The sequence below is a fragment of the Equus przewalskii genome, chromosome 1 (genome assembly GCF_037783145.1).
Source record: "Equus przewalskii isolate Varuska chromosome 1, EquPr2, whole genome shotgun sequence".
NCBI lineage: Eukaryota > Metazoa > Chordata > Mammalia > Perissodactyla > Equidae > Equus > Equus przewalskii.
Genome location: NC_091831.1, coordinates 82,263,386 through 82,290,712, shown reverse-complemented (window position 1 = coordinate 82,290,712; position 27,327 = coordinate 82,263,386). Strand labels below are relative to the sequence as shown.

The 27,327-nt window shown below is 43.3% G+C and overlaps 1 protein-coding gene across 7 annotated transcripts in view; it reads left to right on the top strand.

Moving 5' to 3' along the window:
• The first annotated feature begins 15,485 nt into the window (after positions 1-15,485).
• Positions 15,486-27,327, top strand: part of WDFY4 (WDFY family member 4) — a 301,239-nt gene continuing 289,397 nt past the window's right edge. Inside the window, exon 1 of one of the 7 annotated variants that reach the window (XM_070615433.1) lies at positions 15,486-15,634. Coding sequence is in view for 2 of the 7 variants with exons in the window: in XM_070615424.1 (XP_070471525.1) it covers positions 15,705-15,789 (85 nt within the window). In the remaining 5 variants the exon portion in view is untranslated. Of the gene's footprint in view, positions 15,790-15,816; positions 16,174-27,327 lie in introns of those variants that run through there. The other 6 variants (XM_070615417.1, XM_070615438.1, XM_070615437.1 and 3 more) reach the window with 6 other exon arrangements.

The following is a 27,327-nucleotide window of genomic DNA, read 5'->3' as shown; positions in this document are numbered from 1 at the left end:
AACACATTTCAAAACTTACCGAATGCAGCCAACATGGTTCCTCAAAAGAAATTCATGGCATTGCATGTGCATATTAGGAAACAAAAATGGTCGAAATTAATTAAGCGTCCACTAAAGAAGTTAAGGAAAAGGTAGCGTGTGATGACAGTTTTTAATTTCCAAGTTTAGCTTTGAAGGGGCTCAGAGAAATGGGTTCTCCATGCTCTATTCAGATTTCTAAGTGCTGGAGGTCTCCGGGGCTCAGGCCTGGGCCCTTTCTTGCACACTCTCCCAGGTCATCTTATCCATTTCTGCACTTTTTAAGTATCATCTGATGAGTCCCAAATTGACATCCTCAGACTGGGTCTTACCCCTAAGCTACGGGCTTCGCTTTCTCACTGCCCCTTCCGGGTTGGCGTCTCAAACCTAACATGTCCCAAACTGGTGCCCCAACCCGTCCCCAGCCTGTTCCTCTTCTCCACGTCAGTCAATATGACTGCCCACACTAACTTTAAGTAAAAAACCTAAAGGTCATTTTTGATTTTACCTTCTGACCTATCCCATGAGTAAGTCTTACAATTACTTCTATTTCCAAGATATATCCCAAATCCATCCTTTTTTGTCTCCATCTCCGCTATTGTTACCCTGGACAGGCCACTGACATTTCTTGCCTGGCCTTCTACAGGAACTTCTTCATTGGCTTCCATACATGTTCCATTTTCCTCAGGCCATTCTCCACACAGCAGTAAAAAGCAAATTGCAGCATGCCATTTCCTTGCTTAAAACACTCCTGTGACTTTCCATCATACAAATCTCAAGTCCGAACTCTCCTCCAGATCTTGGAAGGTCCTCCCTGAGGGGTCCTTGCCTGTTTCTCCACTTCCTCTTGTCCCCACTCTGGAAATTCTGGTCACCTAACTCCTTTCCTGCCCCAGGGCCTTTGCACCTGCTTTCCCTGCTTCTTAAAATTCTCTCTCAATAAATACTTTTAGTTTGTTGAATGAACAAATACATTCTAACCCATTAACATAGGGATTTTTTTTAAATCTTTATTTCATAGCTGAGGACCATGAAGCCAGAGGGATTGAGTGTAGTTTTCAAGGCATTTTTCATTATGAGAACATAAATCTAATGGTTCCAGCAAAACACTTGAGACAATCTCTGACTGGATCATAGTGGGCCACATGCACAGCCCCGCATACATCACTGTGACCAGGGCAGAAAATAATCTCACCTGAGGGACCTTGGTCCTGTGTCCATCCCACTGTCAAGGGGTGAGACCAGCTCCAGACGTGGAGTAAGAATGGCTGAGGCAAGGTTCCCCAGTGCAGCTATCTTTGTAACAGCCCCAAACAGAAAACATCCAAAGTGGTTAAATGGCAGATAGTTAAACAGAGCGTGGTACATCCACATCATGGACTCCTACTCAGCAAGAAAAAGGGACAAACGATTGATACACAGGACAATGTAGATGGATCTCAAGGGTATTATGCTGAGAGAAAAAAGCCAGTCTCAAAAGTCAGGTCCGGTATGATTCTATTTATATAACTTTCTCAAAATGACTGACAAGAGTGTGTACACTGACAGCAGACTAGTGGTTGCCGAGGGTTAGGGGTCACGGGGCAGGAGGTGGGTGTGGTCAGAAAGGGGTGAGGCAGGGGAGGTGGTGGTGGTGATGGAGCACTCCGTATCCCTGTGGTTACAGACATCTATAGCCGTCCAGTGTCAGAGGATGATACACTTCGTACCCGAGTCCGTTTCCTGTTTTTGATGTTGCGCTGTAGTTACTTAAGATGTCACCGTTGGGGAGACTAGGTAAAGGGTACATGAGACCTCTTTGTACCATTTTTGCAACTTTCTGGGAATCTATAGTCATTTGAAAATAAAAAGTTTAAAATGTAGCATACAAAATAGTGAACAGTCACTAATAGCAACTATTTACATTCCTAACCTATTATGTAAACACATAGATCTTCATAAGATGTTAAAACTTTGCTAATGTATTTTATTATTACACTTTTAAAGCTTTCTTTAAAAGATCAAAAGGCGAAATGTGTATGATAATGAATGAATATAAAAAATTGGAATAAAAACTATTTGAACAAAATGAAATTTTTATTGTGATTTAAAAAATATGAAATAAATGTGAAAATTAAACTGTTGGCAATTCTGGTGTTCATTTTGCATCGAGTGGCCAGTGTGAAGGATCAGTGGCAGATTTTATGCATGTTATGTCTAGAAGTACATATATGCACTTAGGAGTAAGTGAATGGTTTAATGGTGTAAAACACTTCCAGGCTGCTGTGTAGAACCATTGTGAATATTGCCCTGATGTCTAAGTACCTATGGGACTGTGAATTTGAACTCTAAGAGAAGCGAGAAAATGGATGCTTGGCACTATCGGGAAATGAGATTTTGTTATGGAGAATGTCCTACTTTCAAGTGATCTAAGAGGAAGGATTTGAAAAGTTAATTTGATTTTTTTTCTGTTTTCGTATTCAGTTCCTCCCCATACGCTGAAGCAGTGTCCGCGTTGGCCATGGCACAGCCTATAAACCTAAACCTGAGCCTCCAAACCAAATCCATGACATTTGGATGTCTACACAAGCTGTATAATATGTTACTTTAAAGGCTTGTAAGATTAAACCCTTCAGATGATTTCCCACAGAGAGCAGCTTTCCGCACAAAGGTTTGCTTTGGGATTTATGCATGCCCCACATCATTCAAAAAAGGATTGGAGGCAGATATAGAAAAAGCCTTTTCTGAATATCGGGTTGTTTCCTTAGGATCGATTCATAAGAGGGTAAACAAAACACTTGAAGTTTGGGGTTTCCTGCAAGAAACGTCTGGAAGAAAAAGGCAATCAATCTCCATGGGTGATAGGTACCTCCACCCATATGCAGAGCAATTATTCCCACATTTCATAGTTTTCCGGAAGCACAGAGAGGTACTTCTGCAGAGGCCCCAGCCATAATGAGTTATAACGAAACTGCCTGTAAATTTTCCCTCAAAACTTGAAGTGAACCTGTGGCTGAGGTTTGAGAAGTCAAATGTGCTCCCTGGGCTAGCACCTCAGCAGGTGTGAGCAGAAAGCAGAAGTGGCCTCACCCGCCTGCCCTTTCCCCATCCTTCAGCATCAAGCCAGCCCCCGCAGCGGCTCCCGTGCTGGCAGCTTCCCGGGGGGTCTGGGGAAGCCCCTGCGGTGGGTGACCGTGAGCTGTTTGAGCCGCAGGTTCTGCTGGTGATTGGTGGGGGGCTGGGGGCCCCCCTCTGAAGGAGCAGGTAATGCCCCTGGGCCTGCACATCCTCACAGCCAGGATGTGGTCTCCAGTCTGGCAACCGCCCCATGAGGGCAGAGGAGGGATCCGCAGCCCCTTTTTAGAGATGGGTGGGGGAGGGCTTGGAGCAGTGACCTGCTCTTCGGCCCCACTGTTTCCCAGCTCTTGCTTCCCCATTCTAGATGTTCTCATTATCCTTCTGATGAGTCGTATAGCCCCGGGACCATGCTGGCCCTGGAGCATGGGCGGAGAAGGCGTTTCTCTTCTTTTCCTCCTAATTTCTTATGTGATCAGCAAGCTTCTGAGACAGTGGTGTGCTGGTAAACGCTTAACAACCAGCTCTCAAAAAATGCATCTATCTATCAAGTTTATTATAAATTTTACTGATAGAAAGTACATGGAGCACATAATTTACAAATATTAATAAAATATACAATTCTCTACTGCAAATTCCACATGGCCAATTGATTCTTACAGAATGCTTTCATAACTTTTTGCCAAACTTTTGAATCCGTAGCCAACCCATGGTCTCAATTAAACCACGGTGTGACAAATGGGATTGCACCCTGATCTACAAAGCTTTACTCAATAATGTATAGTCATTAAATCTGTTAGTCACCGTTCAACTATTTCTCATCCTCATATTCACCAAACTGAAGCCACTTTCAGCTTGAGCACTATGTATGTCAGAGCTTTACTCAGTCGTCCATGGCATGAGGGACTCTATCAAATTGGCTAATGGTTTTCAATCACTGGAAAAATATTTCCTCAATGTTTTGTGCTGTTCCCAATGTAAAGGCTATAGACACAACACAATATAAATTTAATCCACATTATTAATATTTTCTCCACCACTTTCTTCAGTCTAATCAACAAACAAGAAAAGTCCTTGTTTGTAGCATATTCCAGTTTCTGTGGTGTAAATTCTTCCATTGAGGCCAATTTTAAAACACCAACATGACGTCACTAAACACAGACACGGGAGATGTGCGGTTGAGCATCATTATTAAGCGTTTCCACCACACGGATATGGTAGATGCTGGCAACCTCAATAGCACAAGAGTAAAATCTGACAAAATGAGAAGTATCTACTACCTTTGTTTTTAGTATAATTTATTTAAAGATGAGTTTATATAATTTATGCAATTTAACATTAAAATTTTAATGACACAAGAATATTTTCCTTCTCTCCAGGTCAATCATGCTTCTTGGTTCTAAAGATAATGTTTTGTTTGAACCCACAATATTGTCAATGCCGTTTATTAGTTTTCTAGTTTTTGGAGTCAGCCTATCAACAAAGCAAGTAAGAGACTTGTAGTGGGCTAGCACGAATATTTTAAACGATGGTGATATGAAAAAAGTAAGAAACAAAAATAGGGGGAGGAGAGAGGAAGGAAGAAGAACTATAATAGTGTCCCTATCTTTCATGGCAGCAAATACTGTCTTAACTCAGTACACAGAAGAGAGAATACACTATTTAAAGTCATGAAGGCAATTACTAGGAGGAGATATAAAAATATAATGAATAGAATTGGAAAGACAGCATTTAAAAGAATAAAATAAAGACATAATTACAAATCAAGAATGAGTATGGGAGAGGAAGAAGAGAATAGTGTAAGCATGCTAATTTTCTTATTTTTCATGTCTGAAAGTGTAAAGCTACTGTATAAAATTATTCCTGGGGCCTGCCCAGTGGCCTAGTGGTTAAGTTTGTGTGCTCTGCTTGGGTGGCCCAGGGTTCTCAGGTTCAGATCACCGGCCAGCACCTATATACCGTTGGTCAAGCCATGCTGTGGCGGAGTCCTACATACAAAATAGAGGAGGACTGGCACAGATGTTAGCTCAGGGCCAATTGTCCTCACCAAAAAAAAAAAATTATTCCTAAAAGAGGAGTATCAGTTAAAGTTGTAATGGTAAGCATCAGAAGATCTAGCGATTATTCGGGCAAAGGGGAAAATGATCATGGGCAAAAGGGGAGCTACTTTTTATGTTCTTATAAACTGCACTTTGCTTCCGTGTGCAAGTATACTTTTATAAGTGAAAAAAAGAACATAACTGCTATTTAAAAGACGACTTCTGCTTCCTCCAGCCTGGCCCACACGCATACTTTGTAGTAATCCTGTTTACAGTATGTTTTGCTTTCTCCCATGTCCACAAACATCCTGCAAGGACTGAGCTGCCTTTGGTCCCCGTTTCCAGGTCCGGCGGCCCTCCCCCTTCCTCCTGCCAGCCAGGGGGGTTCTCTGGTCCACAGGGGAGCGGTCACATTTTGTGCTTGTCTACACCCCAAATATTCACAATGTGCTAAACATTGCACTTTGCCATGCGGTGCATTCCTATTTTTAAAGCCTCATCACCCTAAGTTTATGCACATGACAAGGACGGCTCAGGGCCTTCGACGTCCTGGCGTTAGCGGCTTTACCTGGCCGGGTCCTTTCTCTGCAGTGAAGGATTGAGATAGTTAAACCAGTATTGGCCAGGGCATCGTGCCCCCAGGAGATGCGGTGTCCCCAACTAAGCAGTCACTGCCTCAGGCTCCCACCTCAGAGATCCTCACGTCTCAGAGGCCCCTTCAATGGTGGTGGGGGTGGTGGGGGTGGGGGGGTGGGGTGGGGGGAGCGGGCAGGCGGTCTGCGGGCTGCAGAGGGGGCTTCCTTCCCAGCAATTCAGGGGCAGGGCGGGAGGCGGGAAGGCATTTCCCTTGTCTGTCCCTTGAGGCTCCTTGAACTGTACTTTGCAGAAAGTCACTGATGTGTCCCCAAGCATGGCTGTGGTGAGAAGAGGGGGACGCCCTGATCCGCCCTCTTTAGGCGCTTATTCTAGTTCACTCTCGGAAGAACAAAATCTGTAGGAAACGGGTGTAATTTTCTTGATTTTCAGAGGAGGAAAGAGTCTTGGTGCAGGTGAGGACGGGGCCCGGGACCAGCCTTGCCTCTTGCCCCTCCCCGGCAAGGGGTGGCCGGTCCTCGAGCTGTCCCTTCCTCCCCGGGCCCCATCCTGCTGGGCATGGTGCTCTCGGGAGGGAGGAGGGCAGGCATCCTCTCCCACCGCATGGGCTCGGTGCCACTGGTGGGAACAGCGGCGGGCCTGCTCCCGGTGAAGTCCGGAGCTGACGTTGACCCGGGCGCTGTCTTTTTCCGCAGGGCGTGTCCGGGAGCCACGCCTGAGCTGAGGCGCAGAGGGGCCGCGGGCCAGCTGGCGAGGTGGCTCCTGGAGCGTGGCGCCCGCGCGGTCTGCCGCGCCCCGCTGCTTCCCCTGTAACCCAAAGCCGCTGTCCCCAGAGGGGTGTACAGAAGGGCAGAGGCCCCCAGGATGGCTGCAGAGGAGGGGGCCCTGCACCCCGCGCCAAAAGATGCAGAGCCCGAAGCGCCGCCCTGCGACACGGAGGAAGACGCTTCTCTTCCTCTGCATCATCTCAGTCCATCTTGGCAGGAGCTGGGAGGGCGCCTCCTCCACAGAGAGGCGTCCAAACTTGGCCAAGCTCACACATCCAGGAACGGAAGCCAGGCCCTCCGCTGTTTCTGCTCCAGAGCTCTGCCTCTCTGTGCTGTCCCCCGGGGAGCATTACCAACCTCGCTTAGCTCGTCCGAACCCACCCTCCTACCCCAGCCCTTGGCTTGGCTTCCTTCTCCCGTCCTCCAGAGTCAAACATGGCAGCATCTCCTTCAACACACCCTCGTTGCTTTCCATCTCCTTCGCCTCAAGGAGTGGATGTGCTTCGCTGTCTGGCAGAGGCTGGCTGCGAGGTGACCTCTGCGGGGCATGAGCATCTGGCTGGGTCTGAGGCTGTAAGGAGCGCAGATGAGACAGCCTTCTCTGTCCCCCTCCCCCAGCCCCCCATGGGGCTGCAGCCAGGACAGCCAGGTTCACTCAAGGTGGGTAGGGCACATGCCCTGCCACCAGCAATGGTTATGGTTGGAGGGGCTCAGCCACAGTGACTCACAGTGGCCCGATCACAGTCACCTCCCAGGTCCCATCCAGGCCACATTTGGTTGGTCCAGGTGATTCAAAGGGAGATAGAAGAGTAGACAGCGTCTCTCTCTAGAAGGCTGGGCCTCGTGTGAGAGAGGACACTCAGGAGCCATGCAGGGCGGCGTTCTGCTGCGGGTGTTGTGGATCGGGGAGGAGTCAGAAGAGACCAACAGGTGCAATGACGCAGAGTGGGAAGCAGGGACCAGAGAAACAGCATGTCCTGCTTGCTTTGACGAAGCCAGTCACTCCTTTTCTGCGTCCCTGACCAAAAGCCAACCCAGCGAGGCATAGGAAGAAGCACGAAGTCCCATCTAGACCCTTCCTTAGGGTTCCCTAAGGACAGTGCAGAAAAGTCTTGTCTCCAGAAACTGGGTCTCCATTCTCTGCCCAAGCTCCGTCCAAGATGTCGGTGAAGCCACCTTGCCCAGACACCCCTGCCAGTATGTGGCTGCCCTCATTCGGTGCTCGTCCAGGAAACAGATCTGGGTCTCAGCCAGGCTCTGAGGGTGCATATCAGACCCTGGGTGCCACTCTGCCTACTCCATCTTCCTGTGTACAGGCCGGAAGAGCAGAGCTCAGCTCCACCCAGCCCTTCCCAGGCCCTGCCTGAGCCTGGAACCCAGGCCACCCGCACGTTCCTAGTTGGCCTCCAACCCACCTGCCTCAGGAAGTCTCCGTCTTCCTGCCCCTCTGCTTCCTGTGGCCCCTCCAGCATGGTCTCCCAGCACTCTCCAGCCTCTCTGCCATGGGGGAAGGTGTTGCCAACTGTCTTCACGGTGCTTGATGCTTTTGCTCTTGCCTTTCTTCAACCTGAAGGTAAATTCTTCTCCCCCAGGCTCTCCCTGTGGGGGCGTTCTCTGTACCCAGGAAGTGTTGAATACCGCCTTTGGAGGTAAAAAAGCAGCCCCTCCTGGGTTAGAAAGAATTTCAGAAGGGTCACTGTCCGAAAGTCTTGACCCCTCTGCCCTGTGGCCTTGCCACGCCGTCCTTGCTGCCATCTTTGTCCAAGACTGTGTTGGGCCTGCTCTGGTTGTCTGGGTCTTTCACAAATGCGGTATGCTCGTCTCCTCCTGCTCCCTCTCCCCTTTCTTCCTCCTCATCCTCACCAGGCAGCTGCTGCAGCTGTGGCTGACCTCGGGTGGCGACCAGAAGGCATCCCACTCCTTCCACGGCGTGGCCCCGTGCACTTGTGAAATGAACTCGTGTGTCACCTGGTTTCCCCCAGGTCCGTGAGCAGCCTCTGTGGCCGCATGCCCCACTGCTCAGCTGTGTCTGCTCCTGCTGGAACCACCTGGCTTCCGCTCGCCAAGCCGGCCTGTCCTGGGGCTCTCACTCAAGGTCTGGCTCCCGGCTTTGAGCCTGGCATCTCCCTGGGACTGACCTGCTTGGTGGTCACCTTCCCAGAACTCTGTCCCCACGGGTACCTACTGGATGCTATGCAAATCCTCGTTATTTTTTTCTTTAGCATTTGTTTAATTTTGTTTTTTACCTGGTAAAATGGGTTAATTTGGCTTTTACTGAGTTGTGGGAAATGATCATTTTATTTTTCATATATCTATCTATCTGATGATCCTAACACCACTCATTGACAGTCCATCTTTCCCCAAGGATTTGAGGTGTCACCTTTGAGTATCCTCAATTTGCATATGCGATTGAGGCTATTTCTGGATCTTCTGTTCTGTTCCATTGTTCTCTCTGTTTGTCCGTGTGAACACTGTTTCCATGACAGAAGATTTAGAGTATATTTTAATTTCTGGTAAACCTAGCCTTCCTTTCTTGCTCTTTCTCTTTTAAGGAAGTTTTATGACAGAAAAAATTTGAACAAATATAAAGTAAACATAATAGTATAATGAACGCATGTACTCATGCTCCGACTTCAACCGTGATCAGCATTTTGCCATTTTTGTTTCATTTTTACCTCCACTCATTCCCCACTTAATTACTTTTATAGTTTTCTAACGTAAAATTTTATGTATGTTTAAATATACAAATCTTAACTGCACGATTTAAAAAAATTGCTTCACCTGTGTCACCCACACCTCCATGAAGACATAAAATATTTTCATCCTGTCAAAAAATTCCTTTGGGCCTCTTTCCAGTCAATGCCTCCTTCCCAGAGGCAACCTAAGTTCTGAGTTTTTTTCACTATAGATTAATTTTGCCTGTTCGAGCATTTCATATACTAAATCTAAATTTGGTATACTAAGTTTCATATACTAAATTATGATCGGGTGCAAACTGGTGCAGCCACTATGGAAAACAATATGGAGATTCCTCAGAAAATTAAGAATAGAAATATCATATGATCCAGCTATGCCACTGCTGGGTATTTATCCAAAGAACATGAAAACATGAATGCATAAAGATACATGCACCCCTATGTTCATCGCAGCATTATTCACAATGGCCAAGACTTGGAAGCAACATAGGCGCCCATCAAGGGATGAATGGATATAGAAGATGTGGTATTTATACGCAATGGAACACTACTCAGCCATAAGAAATGGTGAAATCTGGCCATTTGTGACAACATTGACAGACCTTGAGGGTATTATGCTAAGTGAAATAAGTCAGATACCACAGAATCTCACTCATAAATAGAAGATAAAAATAACAGCAAACAATCACATAGAGACAGAGATTGGATTAATGGGTACCAGAGGGGAAGTGGGGAGGGAGGAGGGTGAAAGAGGTGATTAAGATCATGTGTGTGGTCGTGGATTATGATTAGTCTTTGGGTGGTGAACATGATGTAATCTACGCAGGAATCAAAATACATAACGCAATATACCTGAAATTTATATAATGTTATAAACCAATGTTACCACAATAAAAAATAAAAAAGAACTGTGAAGCTATTATGAATACTCATGCACAACCTTTGTGTGGACACGTGTTTTCATTTATCTGGCTAAGTACGCGGGAGTGGAATTGCTAGGTCACGTGGTTAGCATATATTTAACTTTATAAGAAACAGCAAAGCTGCTTACAAAAGTAATTGTATCATCATACATTCTTATTAGCAATGCAGGAGCATTCCGGTTGCTTCACATCCTTATCAATTGGTGTTGATAATCTTTTTAATTTTTTAGCCATTCTGGTGGGTGTGCTGAGGTGTCTCAATGTGGTTTTAATTTGTACTTACCTCATAATTAACAGTACTGAGCATCTTTTCATCTACTTTTTGGCCATTTGTATTTATATTTAAATATATATACAAATATTTTTTTTGGTGTCTAAGTCTTTTGTCTGGTTTTTATTGGCTTGTTTATCTCTTGATTATTGATTTGTTGGAGTTCTTTATACATTCTGGATACTTCCTTGGTCAGATATATGCTTTGTGACTATTTTATCCCCGATTGTGACTTGCCTTTTCATTCCCTAACAGTGTCTTTTGATTAGAAGAGATTTTTAATTTTGATAAAGTCTAATTTATTAGTCTTTTTCTTTATGGTTATTCCTTTCTGTGTCCTTTCCAAGAAAGCTCCCCAGGCTGCGTAGATATTCTCCTATGTTTTCTCCTAGGAGCATTATAGCTTTAGCATCTTCATTTTGGTCTAAGAAACATCTTGATTTTTTTTTTTTTTTTGGTATATGGTGTGAGGTAGCGGTCGAGATTGATTTATTTTCATCATGGACATTCATGTTGTTCCAGCACCATTTCTTGAACAGGCTTTTGTTTCCCAAGGATCTTTTTTCAAAACATTCCCTCACATTCCTTATTGCCACGACCTGCACCCCTCTCCCCTTCCTAGCCTACTCCTCACTGATATCCTCAGTCTGCTCCCATGAGAACTCCCCCAAAGTCAAGAGTCTTTAGGGGGACCTAATTTCTGTCAATGCCATGTAAATGGTGTGAGGGTAAACCGGAGCTCAGAGTTACACTGAAGTCTCAGCTGTCTATTCCTACTTCCCCAAAATAAAACCGTTTTGGCACAACAGATGTGTGGCTGTGTACAGTGGCTGAGATCTGCATGGTGTGAATGATGTTCATGAACTCCTCAAAGACAGAATGGATCTTACCATCCCAGGCATCTCACGCCGTGTCAGTCATATGATGGTGCTGAGGAGATGGCAGTGGAATAAATGGAAGTGTCAATCATGAGAGGCCTATCCAATGACCTATTGAAGCTCACATCCATAGTGTTGCCAGCATTGTTTCATCCACACAGATAAATGAGCATTTAACTGAATGGCAGCTTATGGTTCTTCTGTATCTTCTCAATGGGCTCCTTTTGAGTTTTGTGTCAATACTACTAAAGTGGAGTTGTAGATTCTACCTTCCATCTATTACTGTTGAAAATTAGGAAAGTATTTTCCTGTTTACAGTTTTCCAATCCCTACTCCCTTCTCTAAGTGTTATGTACAACATAGGAAACTTGCAACAGTGTGCTTATGTTTACCCCCTCATCTTTCGTGCAATTGTTGTCTATATCTCATCGACATATGGTATGGACTCCAAAGTACAGTGTTACAATTTTGCTTTAAACAGCCATAATTTTAAAGAAATTAAGACTAGAAGAAGTACGTAATTTGTTCTATTTGCTCACATGTTAGCCATTAATAGTACTATTCTTTCCTTTCTGTAGATCTAAGTTTCCATCTGATGTCATCTCCTTTCAGTCTCAAAAACTTTCTTTAGAATTTCTTGTAGTGCAAGTCTCCCAGAGAGGAATAATTTCAGCTGTCATGATCTGAAAATAACTTTATTTTATCCTCCTTTCTTCAAGGATATCATTGGGGAAAGAATTATAGATTAGCAATTTTTGTTTTGTTTTTGTTAGAGATGTGTTTCTATGGTCTCACAACTTCCATTGAATCGGATAAAACATCTGCCTGAGGTTGTGCTTTTGTCCCCCTATATGTGATATTTCTTTTCTCTGACTGCTTTTAAGAAAATCTTTTTATTTTTAATTTTCAGGACTTTGACTGTGATGCGCCTAAGTGTGGTTTTCTTTCTATTTTTTTCCTGCTTGGGGTTTATTAAACCTATTGCATCTGCAATTTGCTGTTTTTCCAACAAACTTTGCAAATTTCAAACATTATTTCCTCAAGTATTTTTTCCTGCTCTCTTCTCTCTCTTCTTTCTCTCTGGGACTCATGTCACACATATATTATACCATTTGATATTGTCCCAAAGACAATTGAATGCATGCTTATTTTTCTTCAATCTTTTTTCTCTTCATCCTTCATGTTGAGTAATTTCTATTGATCTTTATGTTCATTAAACTGCTTTTTTTTTGCAGTCACCAATCTGCTGTTGACCCATCAGTAAAATTTTTATTTCAAATATACTTTTCAGTTCTAGAATTTACTTTTAAATCTTCTTATGTTTTCCATTTATTTACTGTAATTTTACACCTTTCAATTATTATGGCTATCTTTTCTTTAAAGAAAATCCTTGAATATATATTTCTGATATATATATATATATATATATATATATATATATATATATATATATAAGTCCTTGAATATATATTTCTAACAGTTGCTTCAAAGTCCTTGTGTGATCATTTCAATGTCTGGTTCACATCGGGGTCTGTTTCTATTGATAGTTATTTTTCTTGTTATGGGTCACATTTTTCTGTTTCTTCAGATTTCTACTCTTTTCAGTTGTATGCTGGACAGGGTGGATGTTACACTGAAAGGATGTTGCATTATGTTTTCTTCCTTTAAAGGATGATGTTTTGTTCTGGTTAGCAGTTAATTTACTGGAATATCCTTTCAGTTCTGCCAGACTTGCTTTTATTCTTTCTAAGGACTTTTCTATTTCAATCTTGAACTTGTTCCTAGTTCGTGGCTCCCATTCTAGGGGGTGGTTCTTATTTCTCAGGTGGAGCTTTCTAGGTGTAAGATAAAATCCCAGGCTGCTCAGTGAGGGCTCTCCATTCTGGATGGGATGGAACTCCAGCATCCTTAATACTGCCCAACCTCTGTTACCTCCACTCCGTTCTCAGCTGTGGAGCAGGTCTCTTGGAGTCTCATCCTGTGATGCACAGGCCAAGAACACACACAACAAATTCCCACAAAACACACTCTTCTTAGGACCCCATCCTGGAAATTCCAGTCCCTTCAGAAGCCTAGAACTCTCTGACTTACACCTTTTCAGTTCAGAGAGATTATTGCCCCTGGGGTTCCACTTTCCTGCAGCACAGTGGGAAAGTACCTATAGGAAGAAAACCAGGGCAGTGGTGGGGCTCATCCTATGTACTTTTCTCATCCCAAGGATCACAGACTCGTGCTGCTTGCTATCCAATGCCTAAAAACAGTTGTCTTATATTTTTCTCCTAGTTTAGAGTTACTTTCAATGGAGAGGTATGTCGTGTACTAGTTATGCTGTGATAACTGGAAGCAGAAGTATAAATGCTATTTTTGGACATCTAAAAAAAATCACAGAATCTCACATTTCCCCTAAACAAAAATACACATTTACGTGAGCAGTTCATAGCCGCCCTGGTGGCTTCAGTCTCTTAGCACTGGCAACTCTCTCAATAACAACAACCCACATTGTCCAGCCCCTTTTAGTGTTTAAAAACCCTCTTGCAAATATTACTTTATTTGTTCCTTACAATGTTGCATTAGTTCCATTCCACACATAAGAAGCAGGTTTTCTTAAGTTTGAAGATGTTAATTGTCTTAGTACAGTACTGAGAATTTCAACCCAGATTTTCAACCTAGGATCCAGCCTCAACTAACCTATCGTCCTTAGTCAACAAAAACAGGTCTCTTCCTAGGAAAGAGTCTTGTACCAGCTGCCAAGAAAATTAACATTTTCTCCCATAATGGGACACATTCTATAGCACAAGGGATCTCAGAAATAGTACAACCATGGATTTTAAATCATTGCTTTAAAAGAAATTGGAGGGAGCTGGCCATGGGGCATAGTGATTGAGTTCACGCACTCTGCTTCAGCGGCCTGGGGTTCACGGGTTTGGATCCTGGACACTGCCCTACACACTGCTCATCAAGCCATGCTGTGGTAGTGTCCCACATAAAAGGACTAGAATAACTTACAACCATGATATACAACTATGTACTGGGGCTTTGGGGAGAAAAAAAAAAGGAAACATTGGCAACAGATGTTAGCTCAGGGCCAATCTGCCTCATCAAAAAGCATACCTTTAAAAAATAAAAAGAAATTGGAGCTCATTCTGGCTCAACGAGGTGATTCTTGTGCTGTTGCACATCCCATTGCCTGTCTCGGGGTGACCCCCGATGTGCCACACCCTGCCAGCTTCCTCTAGCATCCTTTCTACCCATGGACAGTGGATGAGAAGTGAAAACTCAAGCAGGGATGTTGGTACCTCTGACTCCTGCTGGGGAGTGGCATGGGCTCAGCATGGGCATGTGGACCAGTGCTTAAGCTGGACCAGCCTTCTATTTTGGCTGCCATCTACCAGCAGATTCGCATTGGCGAGAGCTGAGCTTTGCTTACAAACGTTGATTTCATCTTTGAACCAATTTCAGAGCCTTTCTGCCTCCCGTGACCAATGGTGTTGTCTCCCACTTATAGTTCCTCATAAACAGTAGCTGGCTGTGAGCTAGGAACAGGTGAGCTAGCTTTAAGGACCAGGCGTTCGTGTTACCCACTGCTCCTGCCCATGTGGCACAGGGAGGCGTTGTGTTTGAATGGCTATCCTGGGTGGTCCTACGTCGAGGATGTTATGGATAGATGAGATGAAATGATTCAATCTAATATACTCAAGGGCAAGAAAACTTTGATCCTGAGTTTCCGAGAACGTCATTCTATGACTTCAACTTTCCTTTCATCAAGACCCGGTCTTGACCATCTGACCTTAAAGGACTCCCTTGATCCGTGGTGCAAGTTAGGGATGAAGAGGGAAGAGGAAGGAATCCACATGAGAAGCTTTCTCTGGACCTGGCGGGGAGGGGCTGATGAGCCCACGCAATGTCCATGATGGCACTTTAGACACACCTCTAATCAAATTCACCTAAACGGCATTATCATCCTCATTTCTCGGAGGCTCAGTGAGGACACGTGCGACCAAGGAAGAAAGGAAAAGTCCAGCCTGATAGCACAGGGCCAGCTTCTTTGTCCACTATTTCCTCTTTGTCCTCAGCCCCACCCAGCCCTGCTTGACCCCTGAGTGACCTGCCCTAGGGGGCCTCGCTGCAGGGCCCGAGTCACCCACCACCCGCCAGAACTCAGGGGGTTCTGCTGATGGCTGGGGAGTGGGCAGAATCAGGCATCTGCCAAGTCTCCACTTCTGCTTTCTCCAGGAAATGAGCAGAGCCCCAGCTCCAGTGATTCATAGCGAAACGCAGTTGAAGACTGACGATGCTGGGCTGAGCTCTCCTCCTCCAAGCCTGGGGGGCTGTGGCCAGCTATGGGGGCACCCACGCTGTCTGACGTCTGCAGGCCCTGACTGCCACACCTCCGGGTAGGTCATCTTGCTCTTGGCCAGGCCAGGCCAGGCCAGAGGTGGACATGGGAGTCGTATCTGTTGGGACATGGGGGGGGTGCTTCCTGGACAGCTAAGCTTGGGAGCACATGACCACCGGTGCCTGATCTGGGTTTGTGGATGCGGGAGAGGAGGTGAGCAAGGAGCAGGAAGTGTGTGCAGGGTGGGCGGTGTGCGTGCGTGGTCAGGGCCACTCTGCTGCCTGGGTCTGCTGGGGTGTCTGTCACTGTTGGGGTTTGCCCAGCCAGGCCGGTTTCCACCTCTGTTCCTCATCCTCCTACCTCGGGTCAAGCCCTTTCCCACGATTTTCCTGAGAAAGGTGGCCTGCTATACCCGGGAGAGACTGGACACCAGCCTGTCTGTGCCGATTTCCATGGATGGAGAGAGGGACCGACTGTGGGCTCCCCTGCCCAGGCCCTCTGTAGGCCTCTGAAGGGTGCCGAGCAGTGGGGGCTGCCTCAGACTGGTCACCAAGAGAGCTGGTCTGTCCTGGCCCTGTGGTCACTCCTGGGGGTCTGGTAAGTAGGTGCCTCTTCGGGTCTCACCTTCCGCCAGTGAATTACCACATTGAACCTTAGAAACCCCGACATTTTCTGCATAAGCAGGAACCACCTTGCTCATGGAGAATTTGCTCTTCTCCCCCCTGAAATGGCACGTTATAGAACACAGAACCAATCCTTTGTCCAAACCTCCCCGAAGCGTGAGAAGTTCATCCGGTAACTAAGGATTTCATGTATCGTCCTTTCCGTGGAATGCTTCGATTTTAATATGATTTTCTGCATAGTCATCCATTTAATCATTCAACAAATATTTATCAAGAGCCATGTCCTGCCAGGCATGGCTGAAGGTGACAGGGTCAGGGAGCAGGGGTCGGTGGTACTTGGTGCTGTGGGCTGAAGTAAGATGGAAAGCAGGGGGTAGGGTGGGGGGCCGGAGGCTGGGGAATGAATGCACCTTCTGGGTGGAGACCGAAGGAAGGGAGGGAGGGCCTGAGCCATGTGGGTTTCTGAGAAGCGTTCTTGGTGGGGGAACGGAGAAGGCCCGGGTGCAGAGGAGGAGGCCTGGCAGAGGCCAGCGTGGCAGAGAGGGCTGAGGGGGCACCAGGTGACCCGGCCAGACAAGGATGGGCTGGGGTCAGGTCAGGGAGGGCCTTCCTGTCCAGCGAGAGGACCTGGGCTGTACTCCTCCAGACTTGGAAGCTTTTAAATGTTGAATAGATGGAAAAGAAAATTTAGAAAAAGTGTAGGGTATAAGCGATAAAAATAACATAAACGCTGTGAGCAGCCGTCTTAGTGGTTTTTTAGAGATCATCAGCATCTTTGAATCCCTCCGTCTTCTTGCACTTCTCCCTCTCGTCAGGGAAAACTCTTGTGCTGCATCTGAGACTGACCGTTCCTTAGCTTTCCCTTACAGTTTCACCTCATATGTTTTAATCGCTAAATTTGTGTTATTTAGTTTCGCATGCTTTTGAACTTTGCAAATAGGAACTGAATATTTCTTTAAGACTTGCTTAATTTGCTCAAAATTATGTTTCTGAAATTCCCTGATATTGTTGCGTGTGCCTCTAAGTCATTCATGTCGACCGCTGTATAGTATTCTGTTATATATGAATATATTTCAGTATACTTCTCCAGCTCGCTGCTGATGGGCGCTTGTGATATTTCTCGGTTTTTTGTTTTTTTCTATTACAAGCTGCCAGGGGCTCTAGCCCCTGTGCATGTGGCTAGGACTCTCCCTGGACGTGTACCCTGGGGCGTGCGTGCAAGAATTCCTTGCTCCACGTCCCCACTAACATTTCAAATTGGTGGAGTTTTAATTTTTTTCAGTCCAGTGAAAATGAAAAGCTATCTATGTTTTTAATTTGCATTTCCTGAATTACTAAGGTTGGGCATCTTTTTAGATGCTTATTGGCCATTCTGGAATCCTTTTCCTATTCACATCTTTTGCCCATTTCTTTATGGGGTCATCTGTTTTTCATCCCACTGATTTTCTGTAATTTAATATATATTTGGATATTAATCCTTTGTTACTTGCATATTTTGTAAATGTTTTTTCTCGTTTGTGCCTTGTCTCCTTATGTTCTTTGTGATTTCTACTAATGACTGAATTTCTTAATTTCCAATGAGCTTAATTTATCCGTACGTTCCTTTACAACACACACTTGTCACATGTCGTCTAAGAAATTCTCCTCCACTATAAAGTCATAAAATGATTCTCTTACATTATTCAAAATATTAAAAATAATTTTCCTTTCTCATTTAGGTCTTCAGTGCCACCTAGAAATGCTTTTTCTGTATGATGCAAGATAGGCACTAATATTTTATTTTATTTTGTTTTTCCCATACCAATAACTAGGAGTCTTAGCCCCATTAATTAAAAAGGCCGTTCTTTAGCCACGGACGTCCAACAGCTCTGCTGTAAATCGAGTTCTTCTGTATGTGTGGTCTGCTTCTGGGCTCACTATTCTGTCACCTTGTTTATCCCTTTGTCAGTACTATATAATCTTATCAACTACAGGCTTATAGTAAACGCTGATATCTGGGCAGAGTCTTCTCATCTTTTCCTTCTTCTTCCATTCTGTCCTGACGTTCTTGGTACTTTTTCCCTTCATGTGAACGTTGGGATCAGCTTCTCAGGTTCAACGAAAAAGCTGCATTCAGCTTTGAATTTGGAGAAAAGTGCTATCTTTAGGAAAACGACTCCTCCAATTCATGAGCATGGCTTGTCTCCTCATTTATTATGTCTTCTTGAAAGTATTTAAACAAAATTTTATACTTTTCTTCATAAAAGTAGTGCATATTTTGCCGAGATTTATTCCTAGGTGGTTTGTGTTTTTATATCATTTCAATTATCATTAAAATATGGGGTTTTTTACTCTTGCTGACGTCTGCTTGTATTTTAAAGAAGAATTATTTTAGCTCTTCCATGGGTGGCAAAAGAAGAAGCAAGACTATCAGTTAAGAGGCTGTGGTAACAATCCCGGCTGGAGGGCACGGTGGCGGCCCCACAGTGATAGTGGTAGAGATAATGAGAGGTCGTCAGATTGGTGAGATTCTAGATACCGTTTGAATGTGGATTTGATGATGACGTAAGCATAGAGTCAGAGAGAGAGAAGTTAAAAATGACCCCAGAGGGACAGGGAGAATGGAGTGGACATTTACTGAGCTGGGTCGAGGGCAGGGGGAGCACATTTGCAAGGTGCTCGTTATTCCAGAATATAGATTTGAATCTATAAAGATGGAGATGCTGTTAGACAGTATTAGACATCAAGTGGAGAAACGAAGTCGTGACACCCCCTGCCCTCATGTGACCTTCATGGTAGAAAAGCGCGACAGCTTGACCACCTAGGGAGAGGGGAGATGTCTTGTGCATCGGGGAAAGGGGGATGATGAACTCGATGTTCTTAGAGCTGCCACCCAGTTATCTACAACTAGGGCCCTGCATTTGTTATCTCCCTCCAAGGGCTGATAACCATCAAAATGCACCTGTATTTTGCATCTGAAACGATGGCTCCAGGCAACACTCCCAAGGCCTTGGCTGATGGCGCCATTTGAAGCACCTGTTAAAAGCTTGTCTCCAAGTCTAGACCTGTGCTGTCTAATATGGTGGCCCATAGCCACTCCTGAAATGTGCCAGTCTAAACTGAGACGTGCTCTAAGTGTAAAACGCACATTAGATGTCAAAGATACTACAACAGAAAAAAAGTAAAATATCTCATTAATACTCAAAAATATTGATTCAATATTGAAGTGATAATATTTTGGATATATTGGTTTAAACAAAATATATTTAAAAATATATCTAAATAAATAGGTTTAATTAACTTAGCTTATTCATTTTTTACTGTTTTAACGGGGCTACCAAAAACTTTAAAATTACACATGTGGCTTGAATTTGTGGCTGGCTTCGTATTTCTGTTGGGCAGCCATCCTGCAGAGCGATGATACCTCTTGTTTCATGGCCAGAGGCTTTTGTGGAGAACACAGTTCAAGAAGGATGGGAAATTCGAGAAGTGAAAAGCTACCTGTCCCAAATAATTCCAAGGAGAAAGAAAGTACAGATTGTAAGAAGAATGGATTTAGTACTTAGAATAAACCAGACACTGGCCGGGGTCCTGGTATGTGTAACCTCACTTAATCCCCACACTGAGGTCAGTTTCATTACTCCCATTCTACAGACAAGAAAATGGAGGCTCAGAGGATGAAGGTCCTTCACCCTCAGACAGTAAGTGACTCAGCTGAGATTTGAACATAGTTCACTTGATGTTAAAGCCTGTGCACTTTGCATTGGGCAACTCGACCGTGAAGGAGCTGAGGAAGCGACACTGCTGGAGAGAAGTGTGAAAACTGCTCTTCCCTTTTGGCAAATAGTTAATCCTTCTTTTGAGAATTCATCTTCACAGATGATTCACAGCAAGCAAAATGGTTGCACCCGGATCCTTTCTTCCAGCATCCTGCACAACAGCAGAGCATCCGTTATTAGGGAGTGAGAGAGTCAATTAAGGACCGTCGAGGAAGAGAGTGCTTCTTGGTCATTAAACCTGATAATTTAAGGAAAAGGGCAGCATAAAAAAATACGTTTATTATATGATGCTGGATGATTAATGCAAGGAAACTACTTATACATACATCAATTACAAGTAAAATACACTTTGATGTGAAAAGTGGTATTCAAGAAAGGGGAGATACTTGATTTTTATGTTTGCAATACAATAATAATAAAATTGGCAAGTAGCACTCCAATAACAGCTTTTTAAAGGATATGCACTAAATAGAAAGAGATACACACACCTGAAGAAACTGAGTCATGGAGGTGGGCGAGGGCGTATCAGGAGTTGATAATGCTGAAACACGCTACTGGGAGCCCACAGGGCTCTCCCGTCCTCCCTTTGAGAGCGGACCAGATCAAGGAGAGGGGCCCCACCTGCAGAAGGCGGCGGGCTGGGAGATGCTATAACAGAGAGGCCTTGGCGACCTGCAGCTCCCACCGGCGCCCCCCAACCCGCCCCGTGCTCTGCCCTGAGAATGGGCATCCTTTAGGAGCGGCAGGCGGGCAGCGATGCAGAAGGGCCTGCAGTCCAGGATGGGAACACTGAGCAACACAGCGCCCCGCGCCTGCGCAGGGTCCTGAGGCTCCCACCCGCGTGCGGGTGCGGCTCATACAGCGCATGCGCTGCAGCTGCGCAGGGCGGTTGCCACAGTCTTTGAGGACGGCGGGGGGTGAGAAAAGGCCTGGAGAATCAGGGCGGACAAATGTCCAGGTAGTCAAAGGAAAAAAACCCAGACAAACCAGGGGCACTACCCTGCGATCAGAACACAGTCTTATTATTTTATTTTAGTTTTTCCTTTCATACACCCGTCTCCAGGAAGCATTTCATTCTGCAAATGATGCGTTTACCATATTGGCTCCCGCTTGGGAAAGGCTGAGGGCGGGGTGGCTACCCCGCTAGAGAGTGATCCTACTGCTTCCCTTTGCGGAAGGGATCCCCCACCATCACCAGCTAAAATATCACCTTCCTCCCCAGAAGTTCTTCTTTTCTGACACAATTTAAAGAGTCTGAATCGTCTCGTTTTTGACGTGTGTATTTTATGTGATGCTATCCCCGCCCCCAAAACATTAATTAGATAATTGTGGCCTTTTACTATTGATAGAAACTTAGAATTGAGGAAATACTGGAATGAGAACGATGAAGCGTATTCATGAGTGAGGATAACACAAGGAAGAAAGAGATGCATAAGGCAGTCGGTACTGAGGAAAATCGCCAGATTTGGGAATTACAAAATGCACACTTTTGTTCTCATTGACTCCACAAACCGTGTCCACGCGTGAGTGACTGTCCCTCCCAGGCTCCCCCTCACCTGCACGTGGGGATGATCCTAATGCTGCACACCTGGTGTAATAACTAAGTGAGATCAAGTGTGGAGGCAGTATTGAAAACTGCCAAGTGCCATCACGTGCTGGTAGTGGCTGCTTGCTTGATTTATTTTTATTGCAGTAACATTGGTTTTTAACATTATATAAATTTCAGGTGTATGTCATTATATTTTGATTTCTATGTAGATTGCATCATGTTCACCGCCCAAAGACTAATTACAATCCATCACCACACACATACCTAAACACCCCTTTCACCATCCTCCCTCCCCCCTTCCTCTCTGATAACCACTAATCCAATCTCTGTTGCTATGTGTTTGTTTGTTGTTGTTTTTATCTTCTACTTATGAGTGGGATCATATGGTATTTGACTTTCTCCCTCTGACTTATTTCACTTCGAATAATACCCTCAAGGTCCATCATCTATGTTGTCACAAATGGCAAGATTTCATCCTTTTTTGTGGCTGAGTAGTATTCCATTGTGCATGTATACCACATCTTCTTTATCCATTCCTCCCTTGATGGGCACCTAGGTTGCTTCCAAGTCTTGGCTATTGTGAATAATGCTGCAATGAAGATAGGGGTGCATGTATCTTTATGCATTTGCGTTTTCATGTTCTTTGGCTGAATACCCAGCACTGGAATAGCTGGATCATATGGTAGATCTATTCCTAATTTTTTGAGGAATCTCCATACTGTTTTCCATAGTGGCTGCACCAGTTTGCACTCCCACCAGCAGTGTATGAGGGTTCCCTTCTCTCCACATCCTCTCCTACACTTATTGTTTCCTGTCTTGTTAATTACAGCCATTCTGACCGGAGTGAGGTGATACCTCATTGTAGTTTTGATTTGCATTTCCCTCACAGTTAATGATATTGAACATCTTTTCATGTGCCTGTTGGCCATCTGCATATCTTCTTTGGAGAAATGTCTGTTCAGATCTTTTGCCCATTTTTAAATTGGGTTGTTGGTTTTTTGTGTTGAGGTGTATCAGTTCTTTGTATATTTTGGATATTAACTCCTTATCTGATATATAGTTTGCAAATATCTTCTCCCAATTGCTAGGTTGTCTTTTTGTTTTGTTGATGGTTTCCTTTGCTGTGCAGAAGGTTGCTTGATGTAGTCTCATTTGTTTATTTTTTCTGTTGTTTCCCTTGCCTGGTCAGACATCATCCTTGAAAATATTCTGCAAAGGCCAGTGTCAGAGAGCGTATTGCCTATGTTTTCTTCTGGAAGTTTCATGTCTTACATTCAAGTCTTTAGACCATTTTGAGTTGATTTTTGTGCATGGTGTAAGATAGTGGTCTACTTTCTTTCTTTTGCATGTGGCTGTCCACTTTTCCAAACACCATTTATTGAGCAGACTTTCCTTTCTCCAGTGTATGTTCTTGGCTCCCTTGTTGAAAATTAGTTGTCCATAAATGTGTGGGTTTATTTCTGGGCTCTCGATTCTGTTCCGTTGATCTGTGTGTCTGTTTTTGTGCAAGTACCATGCTGTTTTGATTACTATAGCTTTGTAGTATATTTTGAAATCAGAGAGTGTGATACCTCCAGCTTTGTTCTTTTTTCTCAGGATTCCTTTGGCTATTTGGGGTCTTTTGTTGTTCCATATAAATTTTAGGATTCTTTGTTCTATTTCTGTGAAAAATGTTGTTGGACCTTTGATAGGGATTTCATTGAGTCTGTACATTGCTTTAAGAAGTATGGCCATTTTAACTATGTTAATTCTTCCAATCCAAGAGCATGGAATATCTTTCCATTTCTTTGTGTCTTCTTCAATTTCTTTCAACAAAGTTTTATAGTTCTCAGTGTACAGATCTCTCACCTCTTTGGTTAAGTTTATTCATAGGCATTTTATTCTTTTTGTTGCAATCATAAATGAGATTGTATTCTTAATTTCTCTTTCTGCTACTTCATTGTTAGTGTATAGAAATGCAACTGATTTTTGTATGTTGATTTTTGTCTCCTGCAACTTGACCATATTCGTTTATTATTTCTAAAAGTTTTTTGGTGGATTCTTTAGGGTTATATATATATATAATCATGTCACCTGCAAATAGTGACAGTTTCACTTCTTCCTTTCCAGTTTGGATCCCTTTTATTTTCTTTTTCTTGCCAGATTGCTCTGGCTGGGACTTCCAGTACTGTGTTAAACAAGAGTGGCGAAAGTGGGCATCCTTGTCTAGTTTCTGTTCTTAGATGGATAGCTTTTAGTTTTTCTCTGTTGATAATGACATTAGCTGTGGATTTGCCATATATGGCCTTTATTATGTTGAGGTACTTTCCTTCTATACCCATTTTATTCAGAGGTTTTTTTCTAAAATCATAAATGGGTGCTGTATCTTATCAAATGCCTTCTCTGCATCTCTTGAGAGGATCATGTGATTTTTAGTCTTCATTTTGTTAATGTGGTGTATCACGTTGATTAAATTGCAGATGTTGAGCCATCCCTGCATCCCTGGAATGAAACCCACTTGATCATGATGCATGATCTGTTTAATGTATTGTTGTATTCAATTTGCTAGTATTTTGTTGAGGATTTTTGCATTGATGTTCATCAGTGATATTGACCTGTAATTTTCCTTTTTTGTGTTGTCCTTGTCTGGTTTTGGTATCAGGATAATGTTGGCTTTGCAGAATGAGTTAGGAAGCTTCCCCTCCTCTTCAATTTTTTGGAAGAGTTTGAGAAGGATAGGCATTAAGTCTTCTTTGAATATTTGGTAGAATTCACCAGGGAAGCCGTCTGATCCTGGACTTTTATTTTGGGGGAGGTTTTTGGTTACTGTTTCGATCTCTTTACTGGTGATTGGTCTATTCAAATTCTCTATTTCTTCTTGATTCAGTTTTAGAAGGTTGTATGATTCTAAGAATTTATCCATTTCTTCTAGGTTATCCAATTTGTTGGTGTATAGCTTTTCATAGTATTCTCTTATAATCTTTTGTGTTTCTGAGGTGTCTGTTGTAATTTATCCTCTTTCATTTCTGATTTTATTCATTTGAGCCTTCTCTCATTTTTTCTTGGTGAGTCTAGCTAAAGGTTTGTCAATTTTGTTTATCTTTTCCAACAACCAACTCTTGGTTTCATTGATTATTTCTATTGTTTTTTAGTCTATTACATTTTTTTCTGCTCTGATTTTTATTATTTCCTTCCTTATACTGATTTTGGGCTTTGTTTGTTCTTCTTTTTCCAGTTCCTTTAGGTGCACTGTTAGATTGTTTATTTGAGATTTTTCTTGTTTGTTGAGCTAGGCTTGTATTGCTATAAATTTCCCTCTTAGAACTGCTTTTGCTGTATCCCATAGATTTTCACATGTTGTATTTTCATCTTCATTCATCTCCAGGTATTTTTTGATTTCTCCTTTGATTTCTTCATTGACCAAGTTGTTGTTCAGTAGCATTTGTTTAATCTCCACATATTTGTGTCTTTTCTGATTTTCTTACTGTAGTTGATTTCTCGTTTCATACTATTGTGGTCAGAAAAGATGCTTGGTATTATTTCAATTTTCTTAAATTTATTGAGACTTGTTTTATGGCCTAATATGTGGTCAATCCTGGAGAGTGTTCCATGTGCATTTGAAAAGAATGGGTATTCTGCGGTTTTTGGGTGGAATGTTCTATGTATATCTATCAAGTCCATCTGGTCTAATGTTGTCATTTAAGGCCAGTGTTTCCTTCTTGAACTTCTGTTTGGATGATCTATCCATTGGTGTAAGTGGAGTGTTAAAGTCCCCTACTATTATTGTGTTACTGTCTATTTCTCCTTTTGGTCTGTTAGTAATTCCTTTATATATTTAGGTGATCCTATGTTGGGTGCATGGATATTTACAAGCGTTATATCCTCTTGTTGGATTGTTCCCTTTATCATTATGTAGTGTCCTTCTTTTTCACTTTCTTACAGTTATTTATTTATTTATTTTTAAGATTTTATTTTTTCCTTTTTCTCCCCAAAGCCCCCCGGTACATAGTTGTATACTCTTCGTTGTGGGTTCCTCTCTAATTGTGGCATGTGGGACGCTGCCTCAGCGTGGTCTGACGAGCAGTGCCATGTCCGCGCCCAGGATTCGAACCGACGAAACACTGGGCCACCTGCAGCAGAGCGCGCGAACCTAACCACTCGGCCACGGGGCCAGCCCCCTTACAGTTATTGTTTTAAAGTCTGTTTTGACTAAGTATTGCTACTCTCACTTTCTTTTCTTTGTCGTTTGCATGGAGTATCTTTTTCCATCCCTTCACTTTCAGTTTGTGAGAGTCTTTAGGTCTGAAGTGTGACTCTTGTCTGCAGCATATGTATGGGTCTTGTTTTTTTAAATCCAATCAGCCCCTCTATTACTTTGGTTGGAGCATTTAGTCCATTGACATTTAAAATAGCTATAGATAAATATGTACTTACTGCTATTTTGTTACTTTTTTTCTTGGTGTTTTAGTAGTTTTCCTCTGTTCCTTTCTTCTTCTCTCACTCTCTTCCTTTGTGGTTTGATGGCTTTGTTTAGTAATGTGTTTGGGTTCCTTTCTCTTAATTATTTGTATATTTATTATAGGTTTCTGGTATATGATTACCATAAAGTCCATATATAATAATCTATGTATATAGCAATCTATATTGAGTTGATGGTCTCTTTAGTTTGACTTCTTTCTAAAAGCTCCACTCTTTTACTCCCCTCCTCCCACCTTTTATGTTTTTGATATCATTATCTAACCTACTATTTTGTGCATCCATTACCCTTTTATCATTCAAACAGGTAGTTTTAGTACTTTTGTCTTTTGACCTTCATATTATCTTCATAGGTGGTTGATCTGCTACCTTTACTGTATATTTGCCTTTACCAATGATTTTATTGCCTTTTTTTAAAAAAGTAATTTTCTTCTTCCTATTTGTGGTCTTCTTTTTCCCAATTAGATAATTCCCTTTAGCATTTCCTGTAAAACTGGTTTCTTAGTGATAAACTCCTTTAATATTTGCTTGTCTGGGAAACTCTATCTCTCCTTCCATTCTTTTCTTTCTTTGTTTTTTTTAAAGGTTGGCACCTGAGCTAACATTTATTGCCAATCTTCTTTTCTTCTTCTTCTTCTCCCCAAAGCCCCCCCAGTACATAGTTGTATATTCTAATTGTCCTATGTGGGACACTGCCCCAACATGGGTTGATGAGCGGTGCCATCTGTGTGCCCAGGATCCAAACCGGTGAAATCCTGGGCCACTGAATCTGAGCATATGAACTTAACCACTAGGCCACAGGGCTGGCCCCCTCTCCATCCATTATGAATGATAACCATGTCAGGTAGAGTATTCTTGGCTGTAGATTTTTTCCTTTCAGCACTTTAAACATATGTTACCACTCCCTTCTAACTTGTAAGGTTTCTGCTGAGAAGTCAGCTGATAGCCTTATGGGGTTTCCTTTGTATGTCATTTGTTGCCTTTCTCTGACAACTTTTAGGATTCTCCCTTTATCTTTAATTTTGGACATTTTAATTATAATGTGTCTTGGTGTGAGTCTCTTTGATTTTATCTTGTTTGGTGCTCTCTGTGCTTCCTGTACCTGGATGTCTGTTTCCTTCCTTATGTTAGGGAATTTTTCAGCTATTATTTCTTTAAATAGATTCTCTGCCCCTTTGTCTCTCTCTTCTCTTTCTGCTTCACCTATTATGAATGTTAGTGTACTTGATGTTGTCCCAGAGTTCCCTTACACTGTTCTCATTCTTTTTAATTCTTTTATCTATTCAGCTTGGGTGACTTCCCCTAGTCTTTTGTTCAGCTCACTGATCTGTTTTTCTGTATCATCTACTCTGCTGTTGGGTCCCTC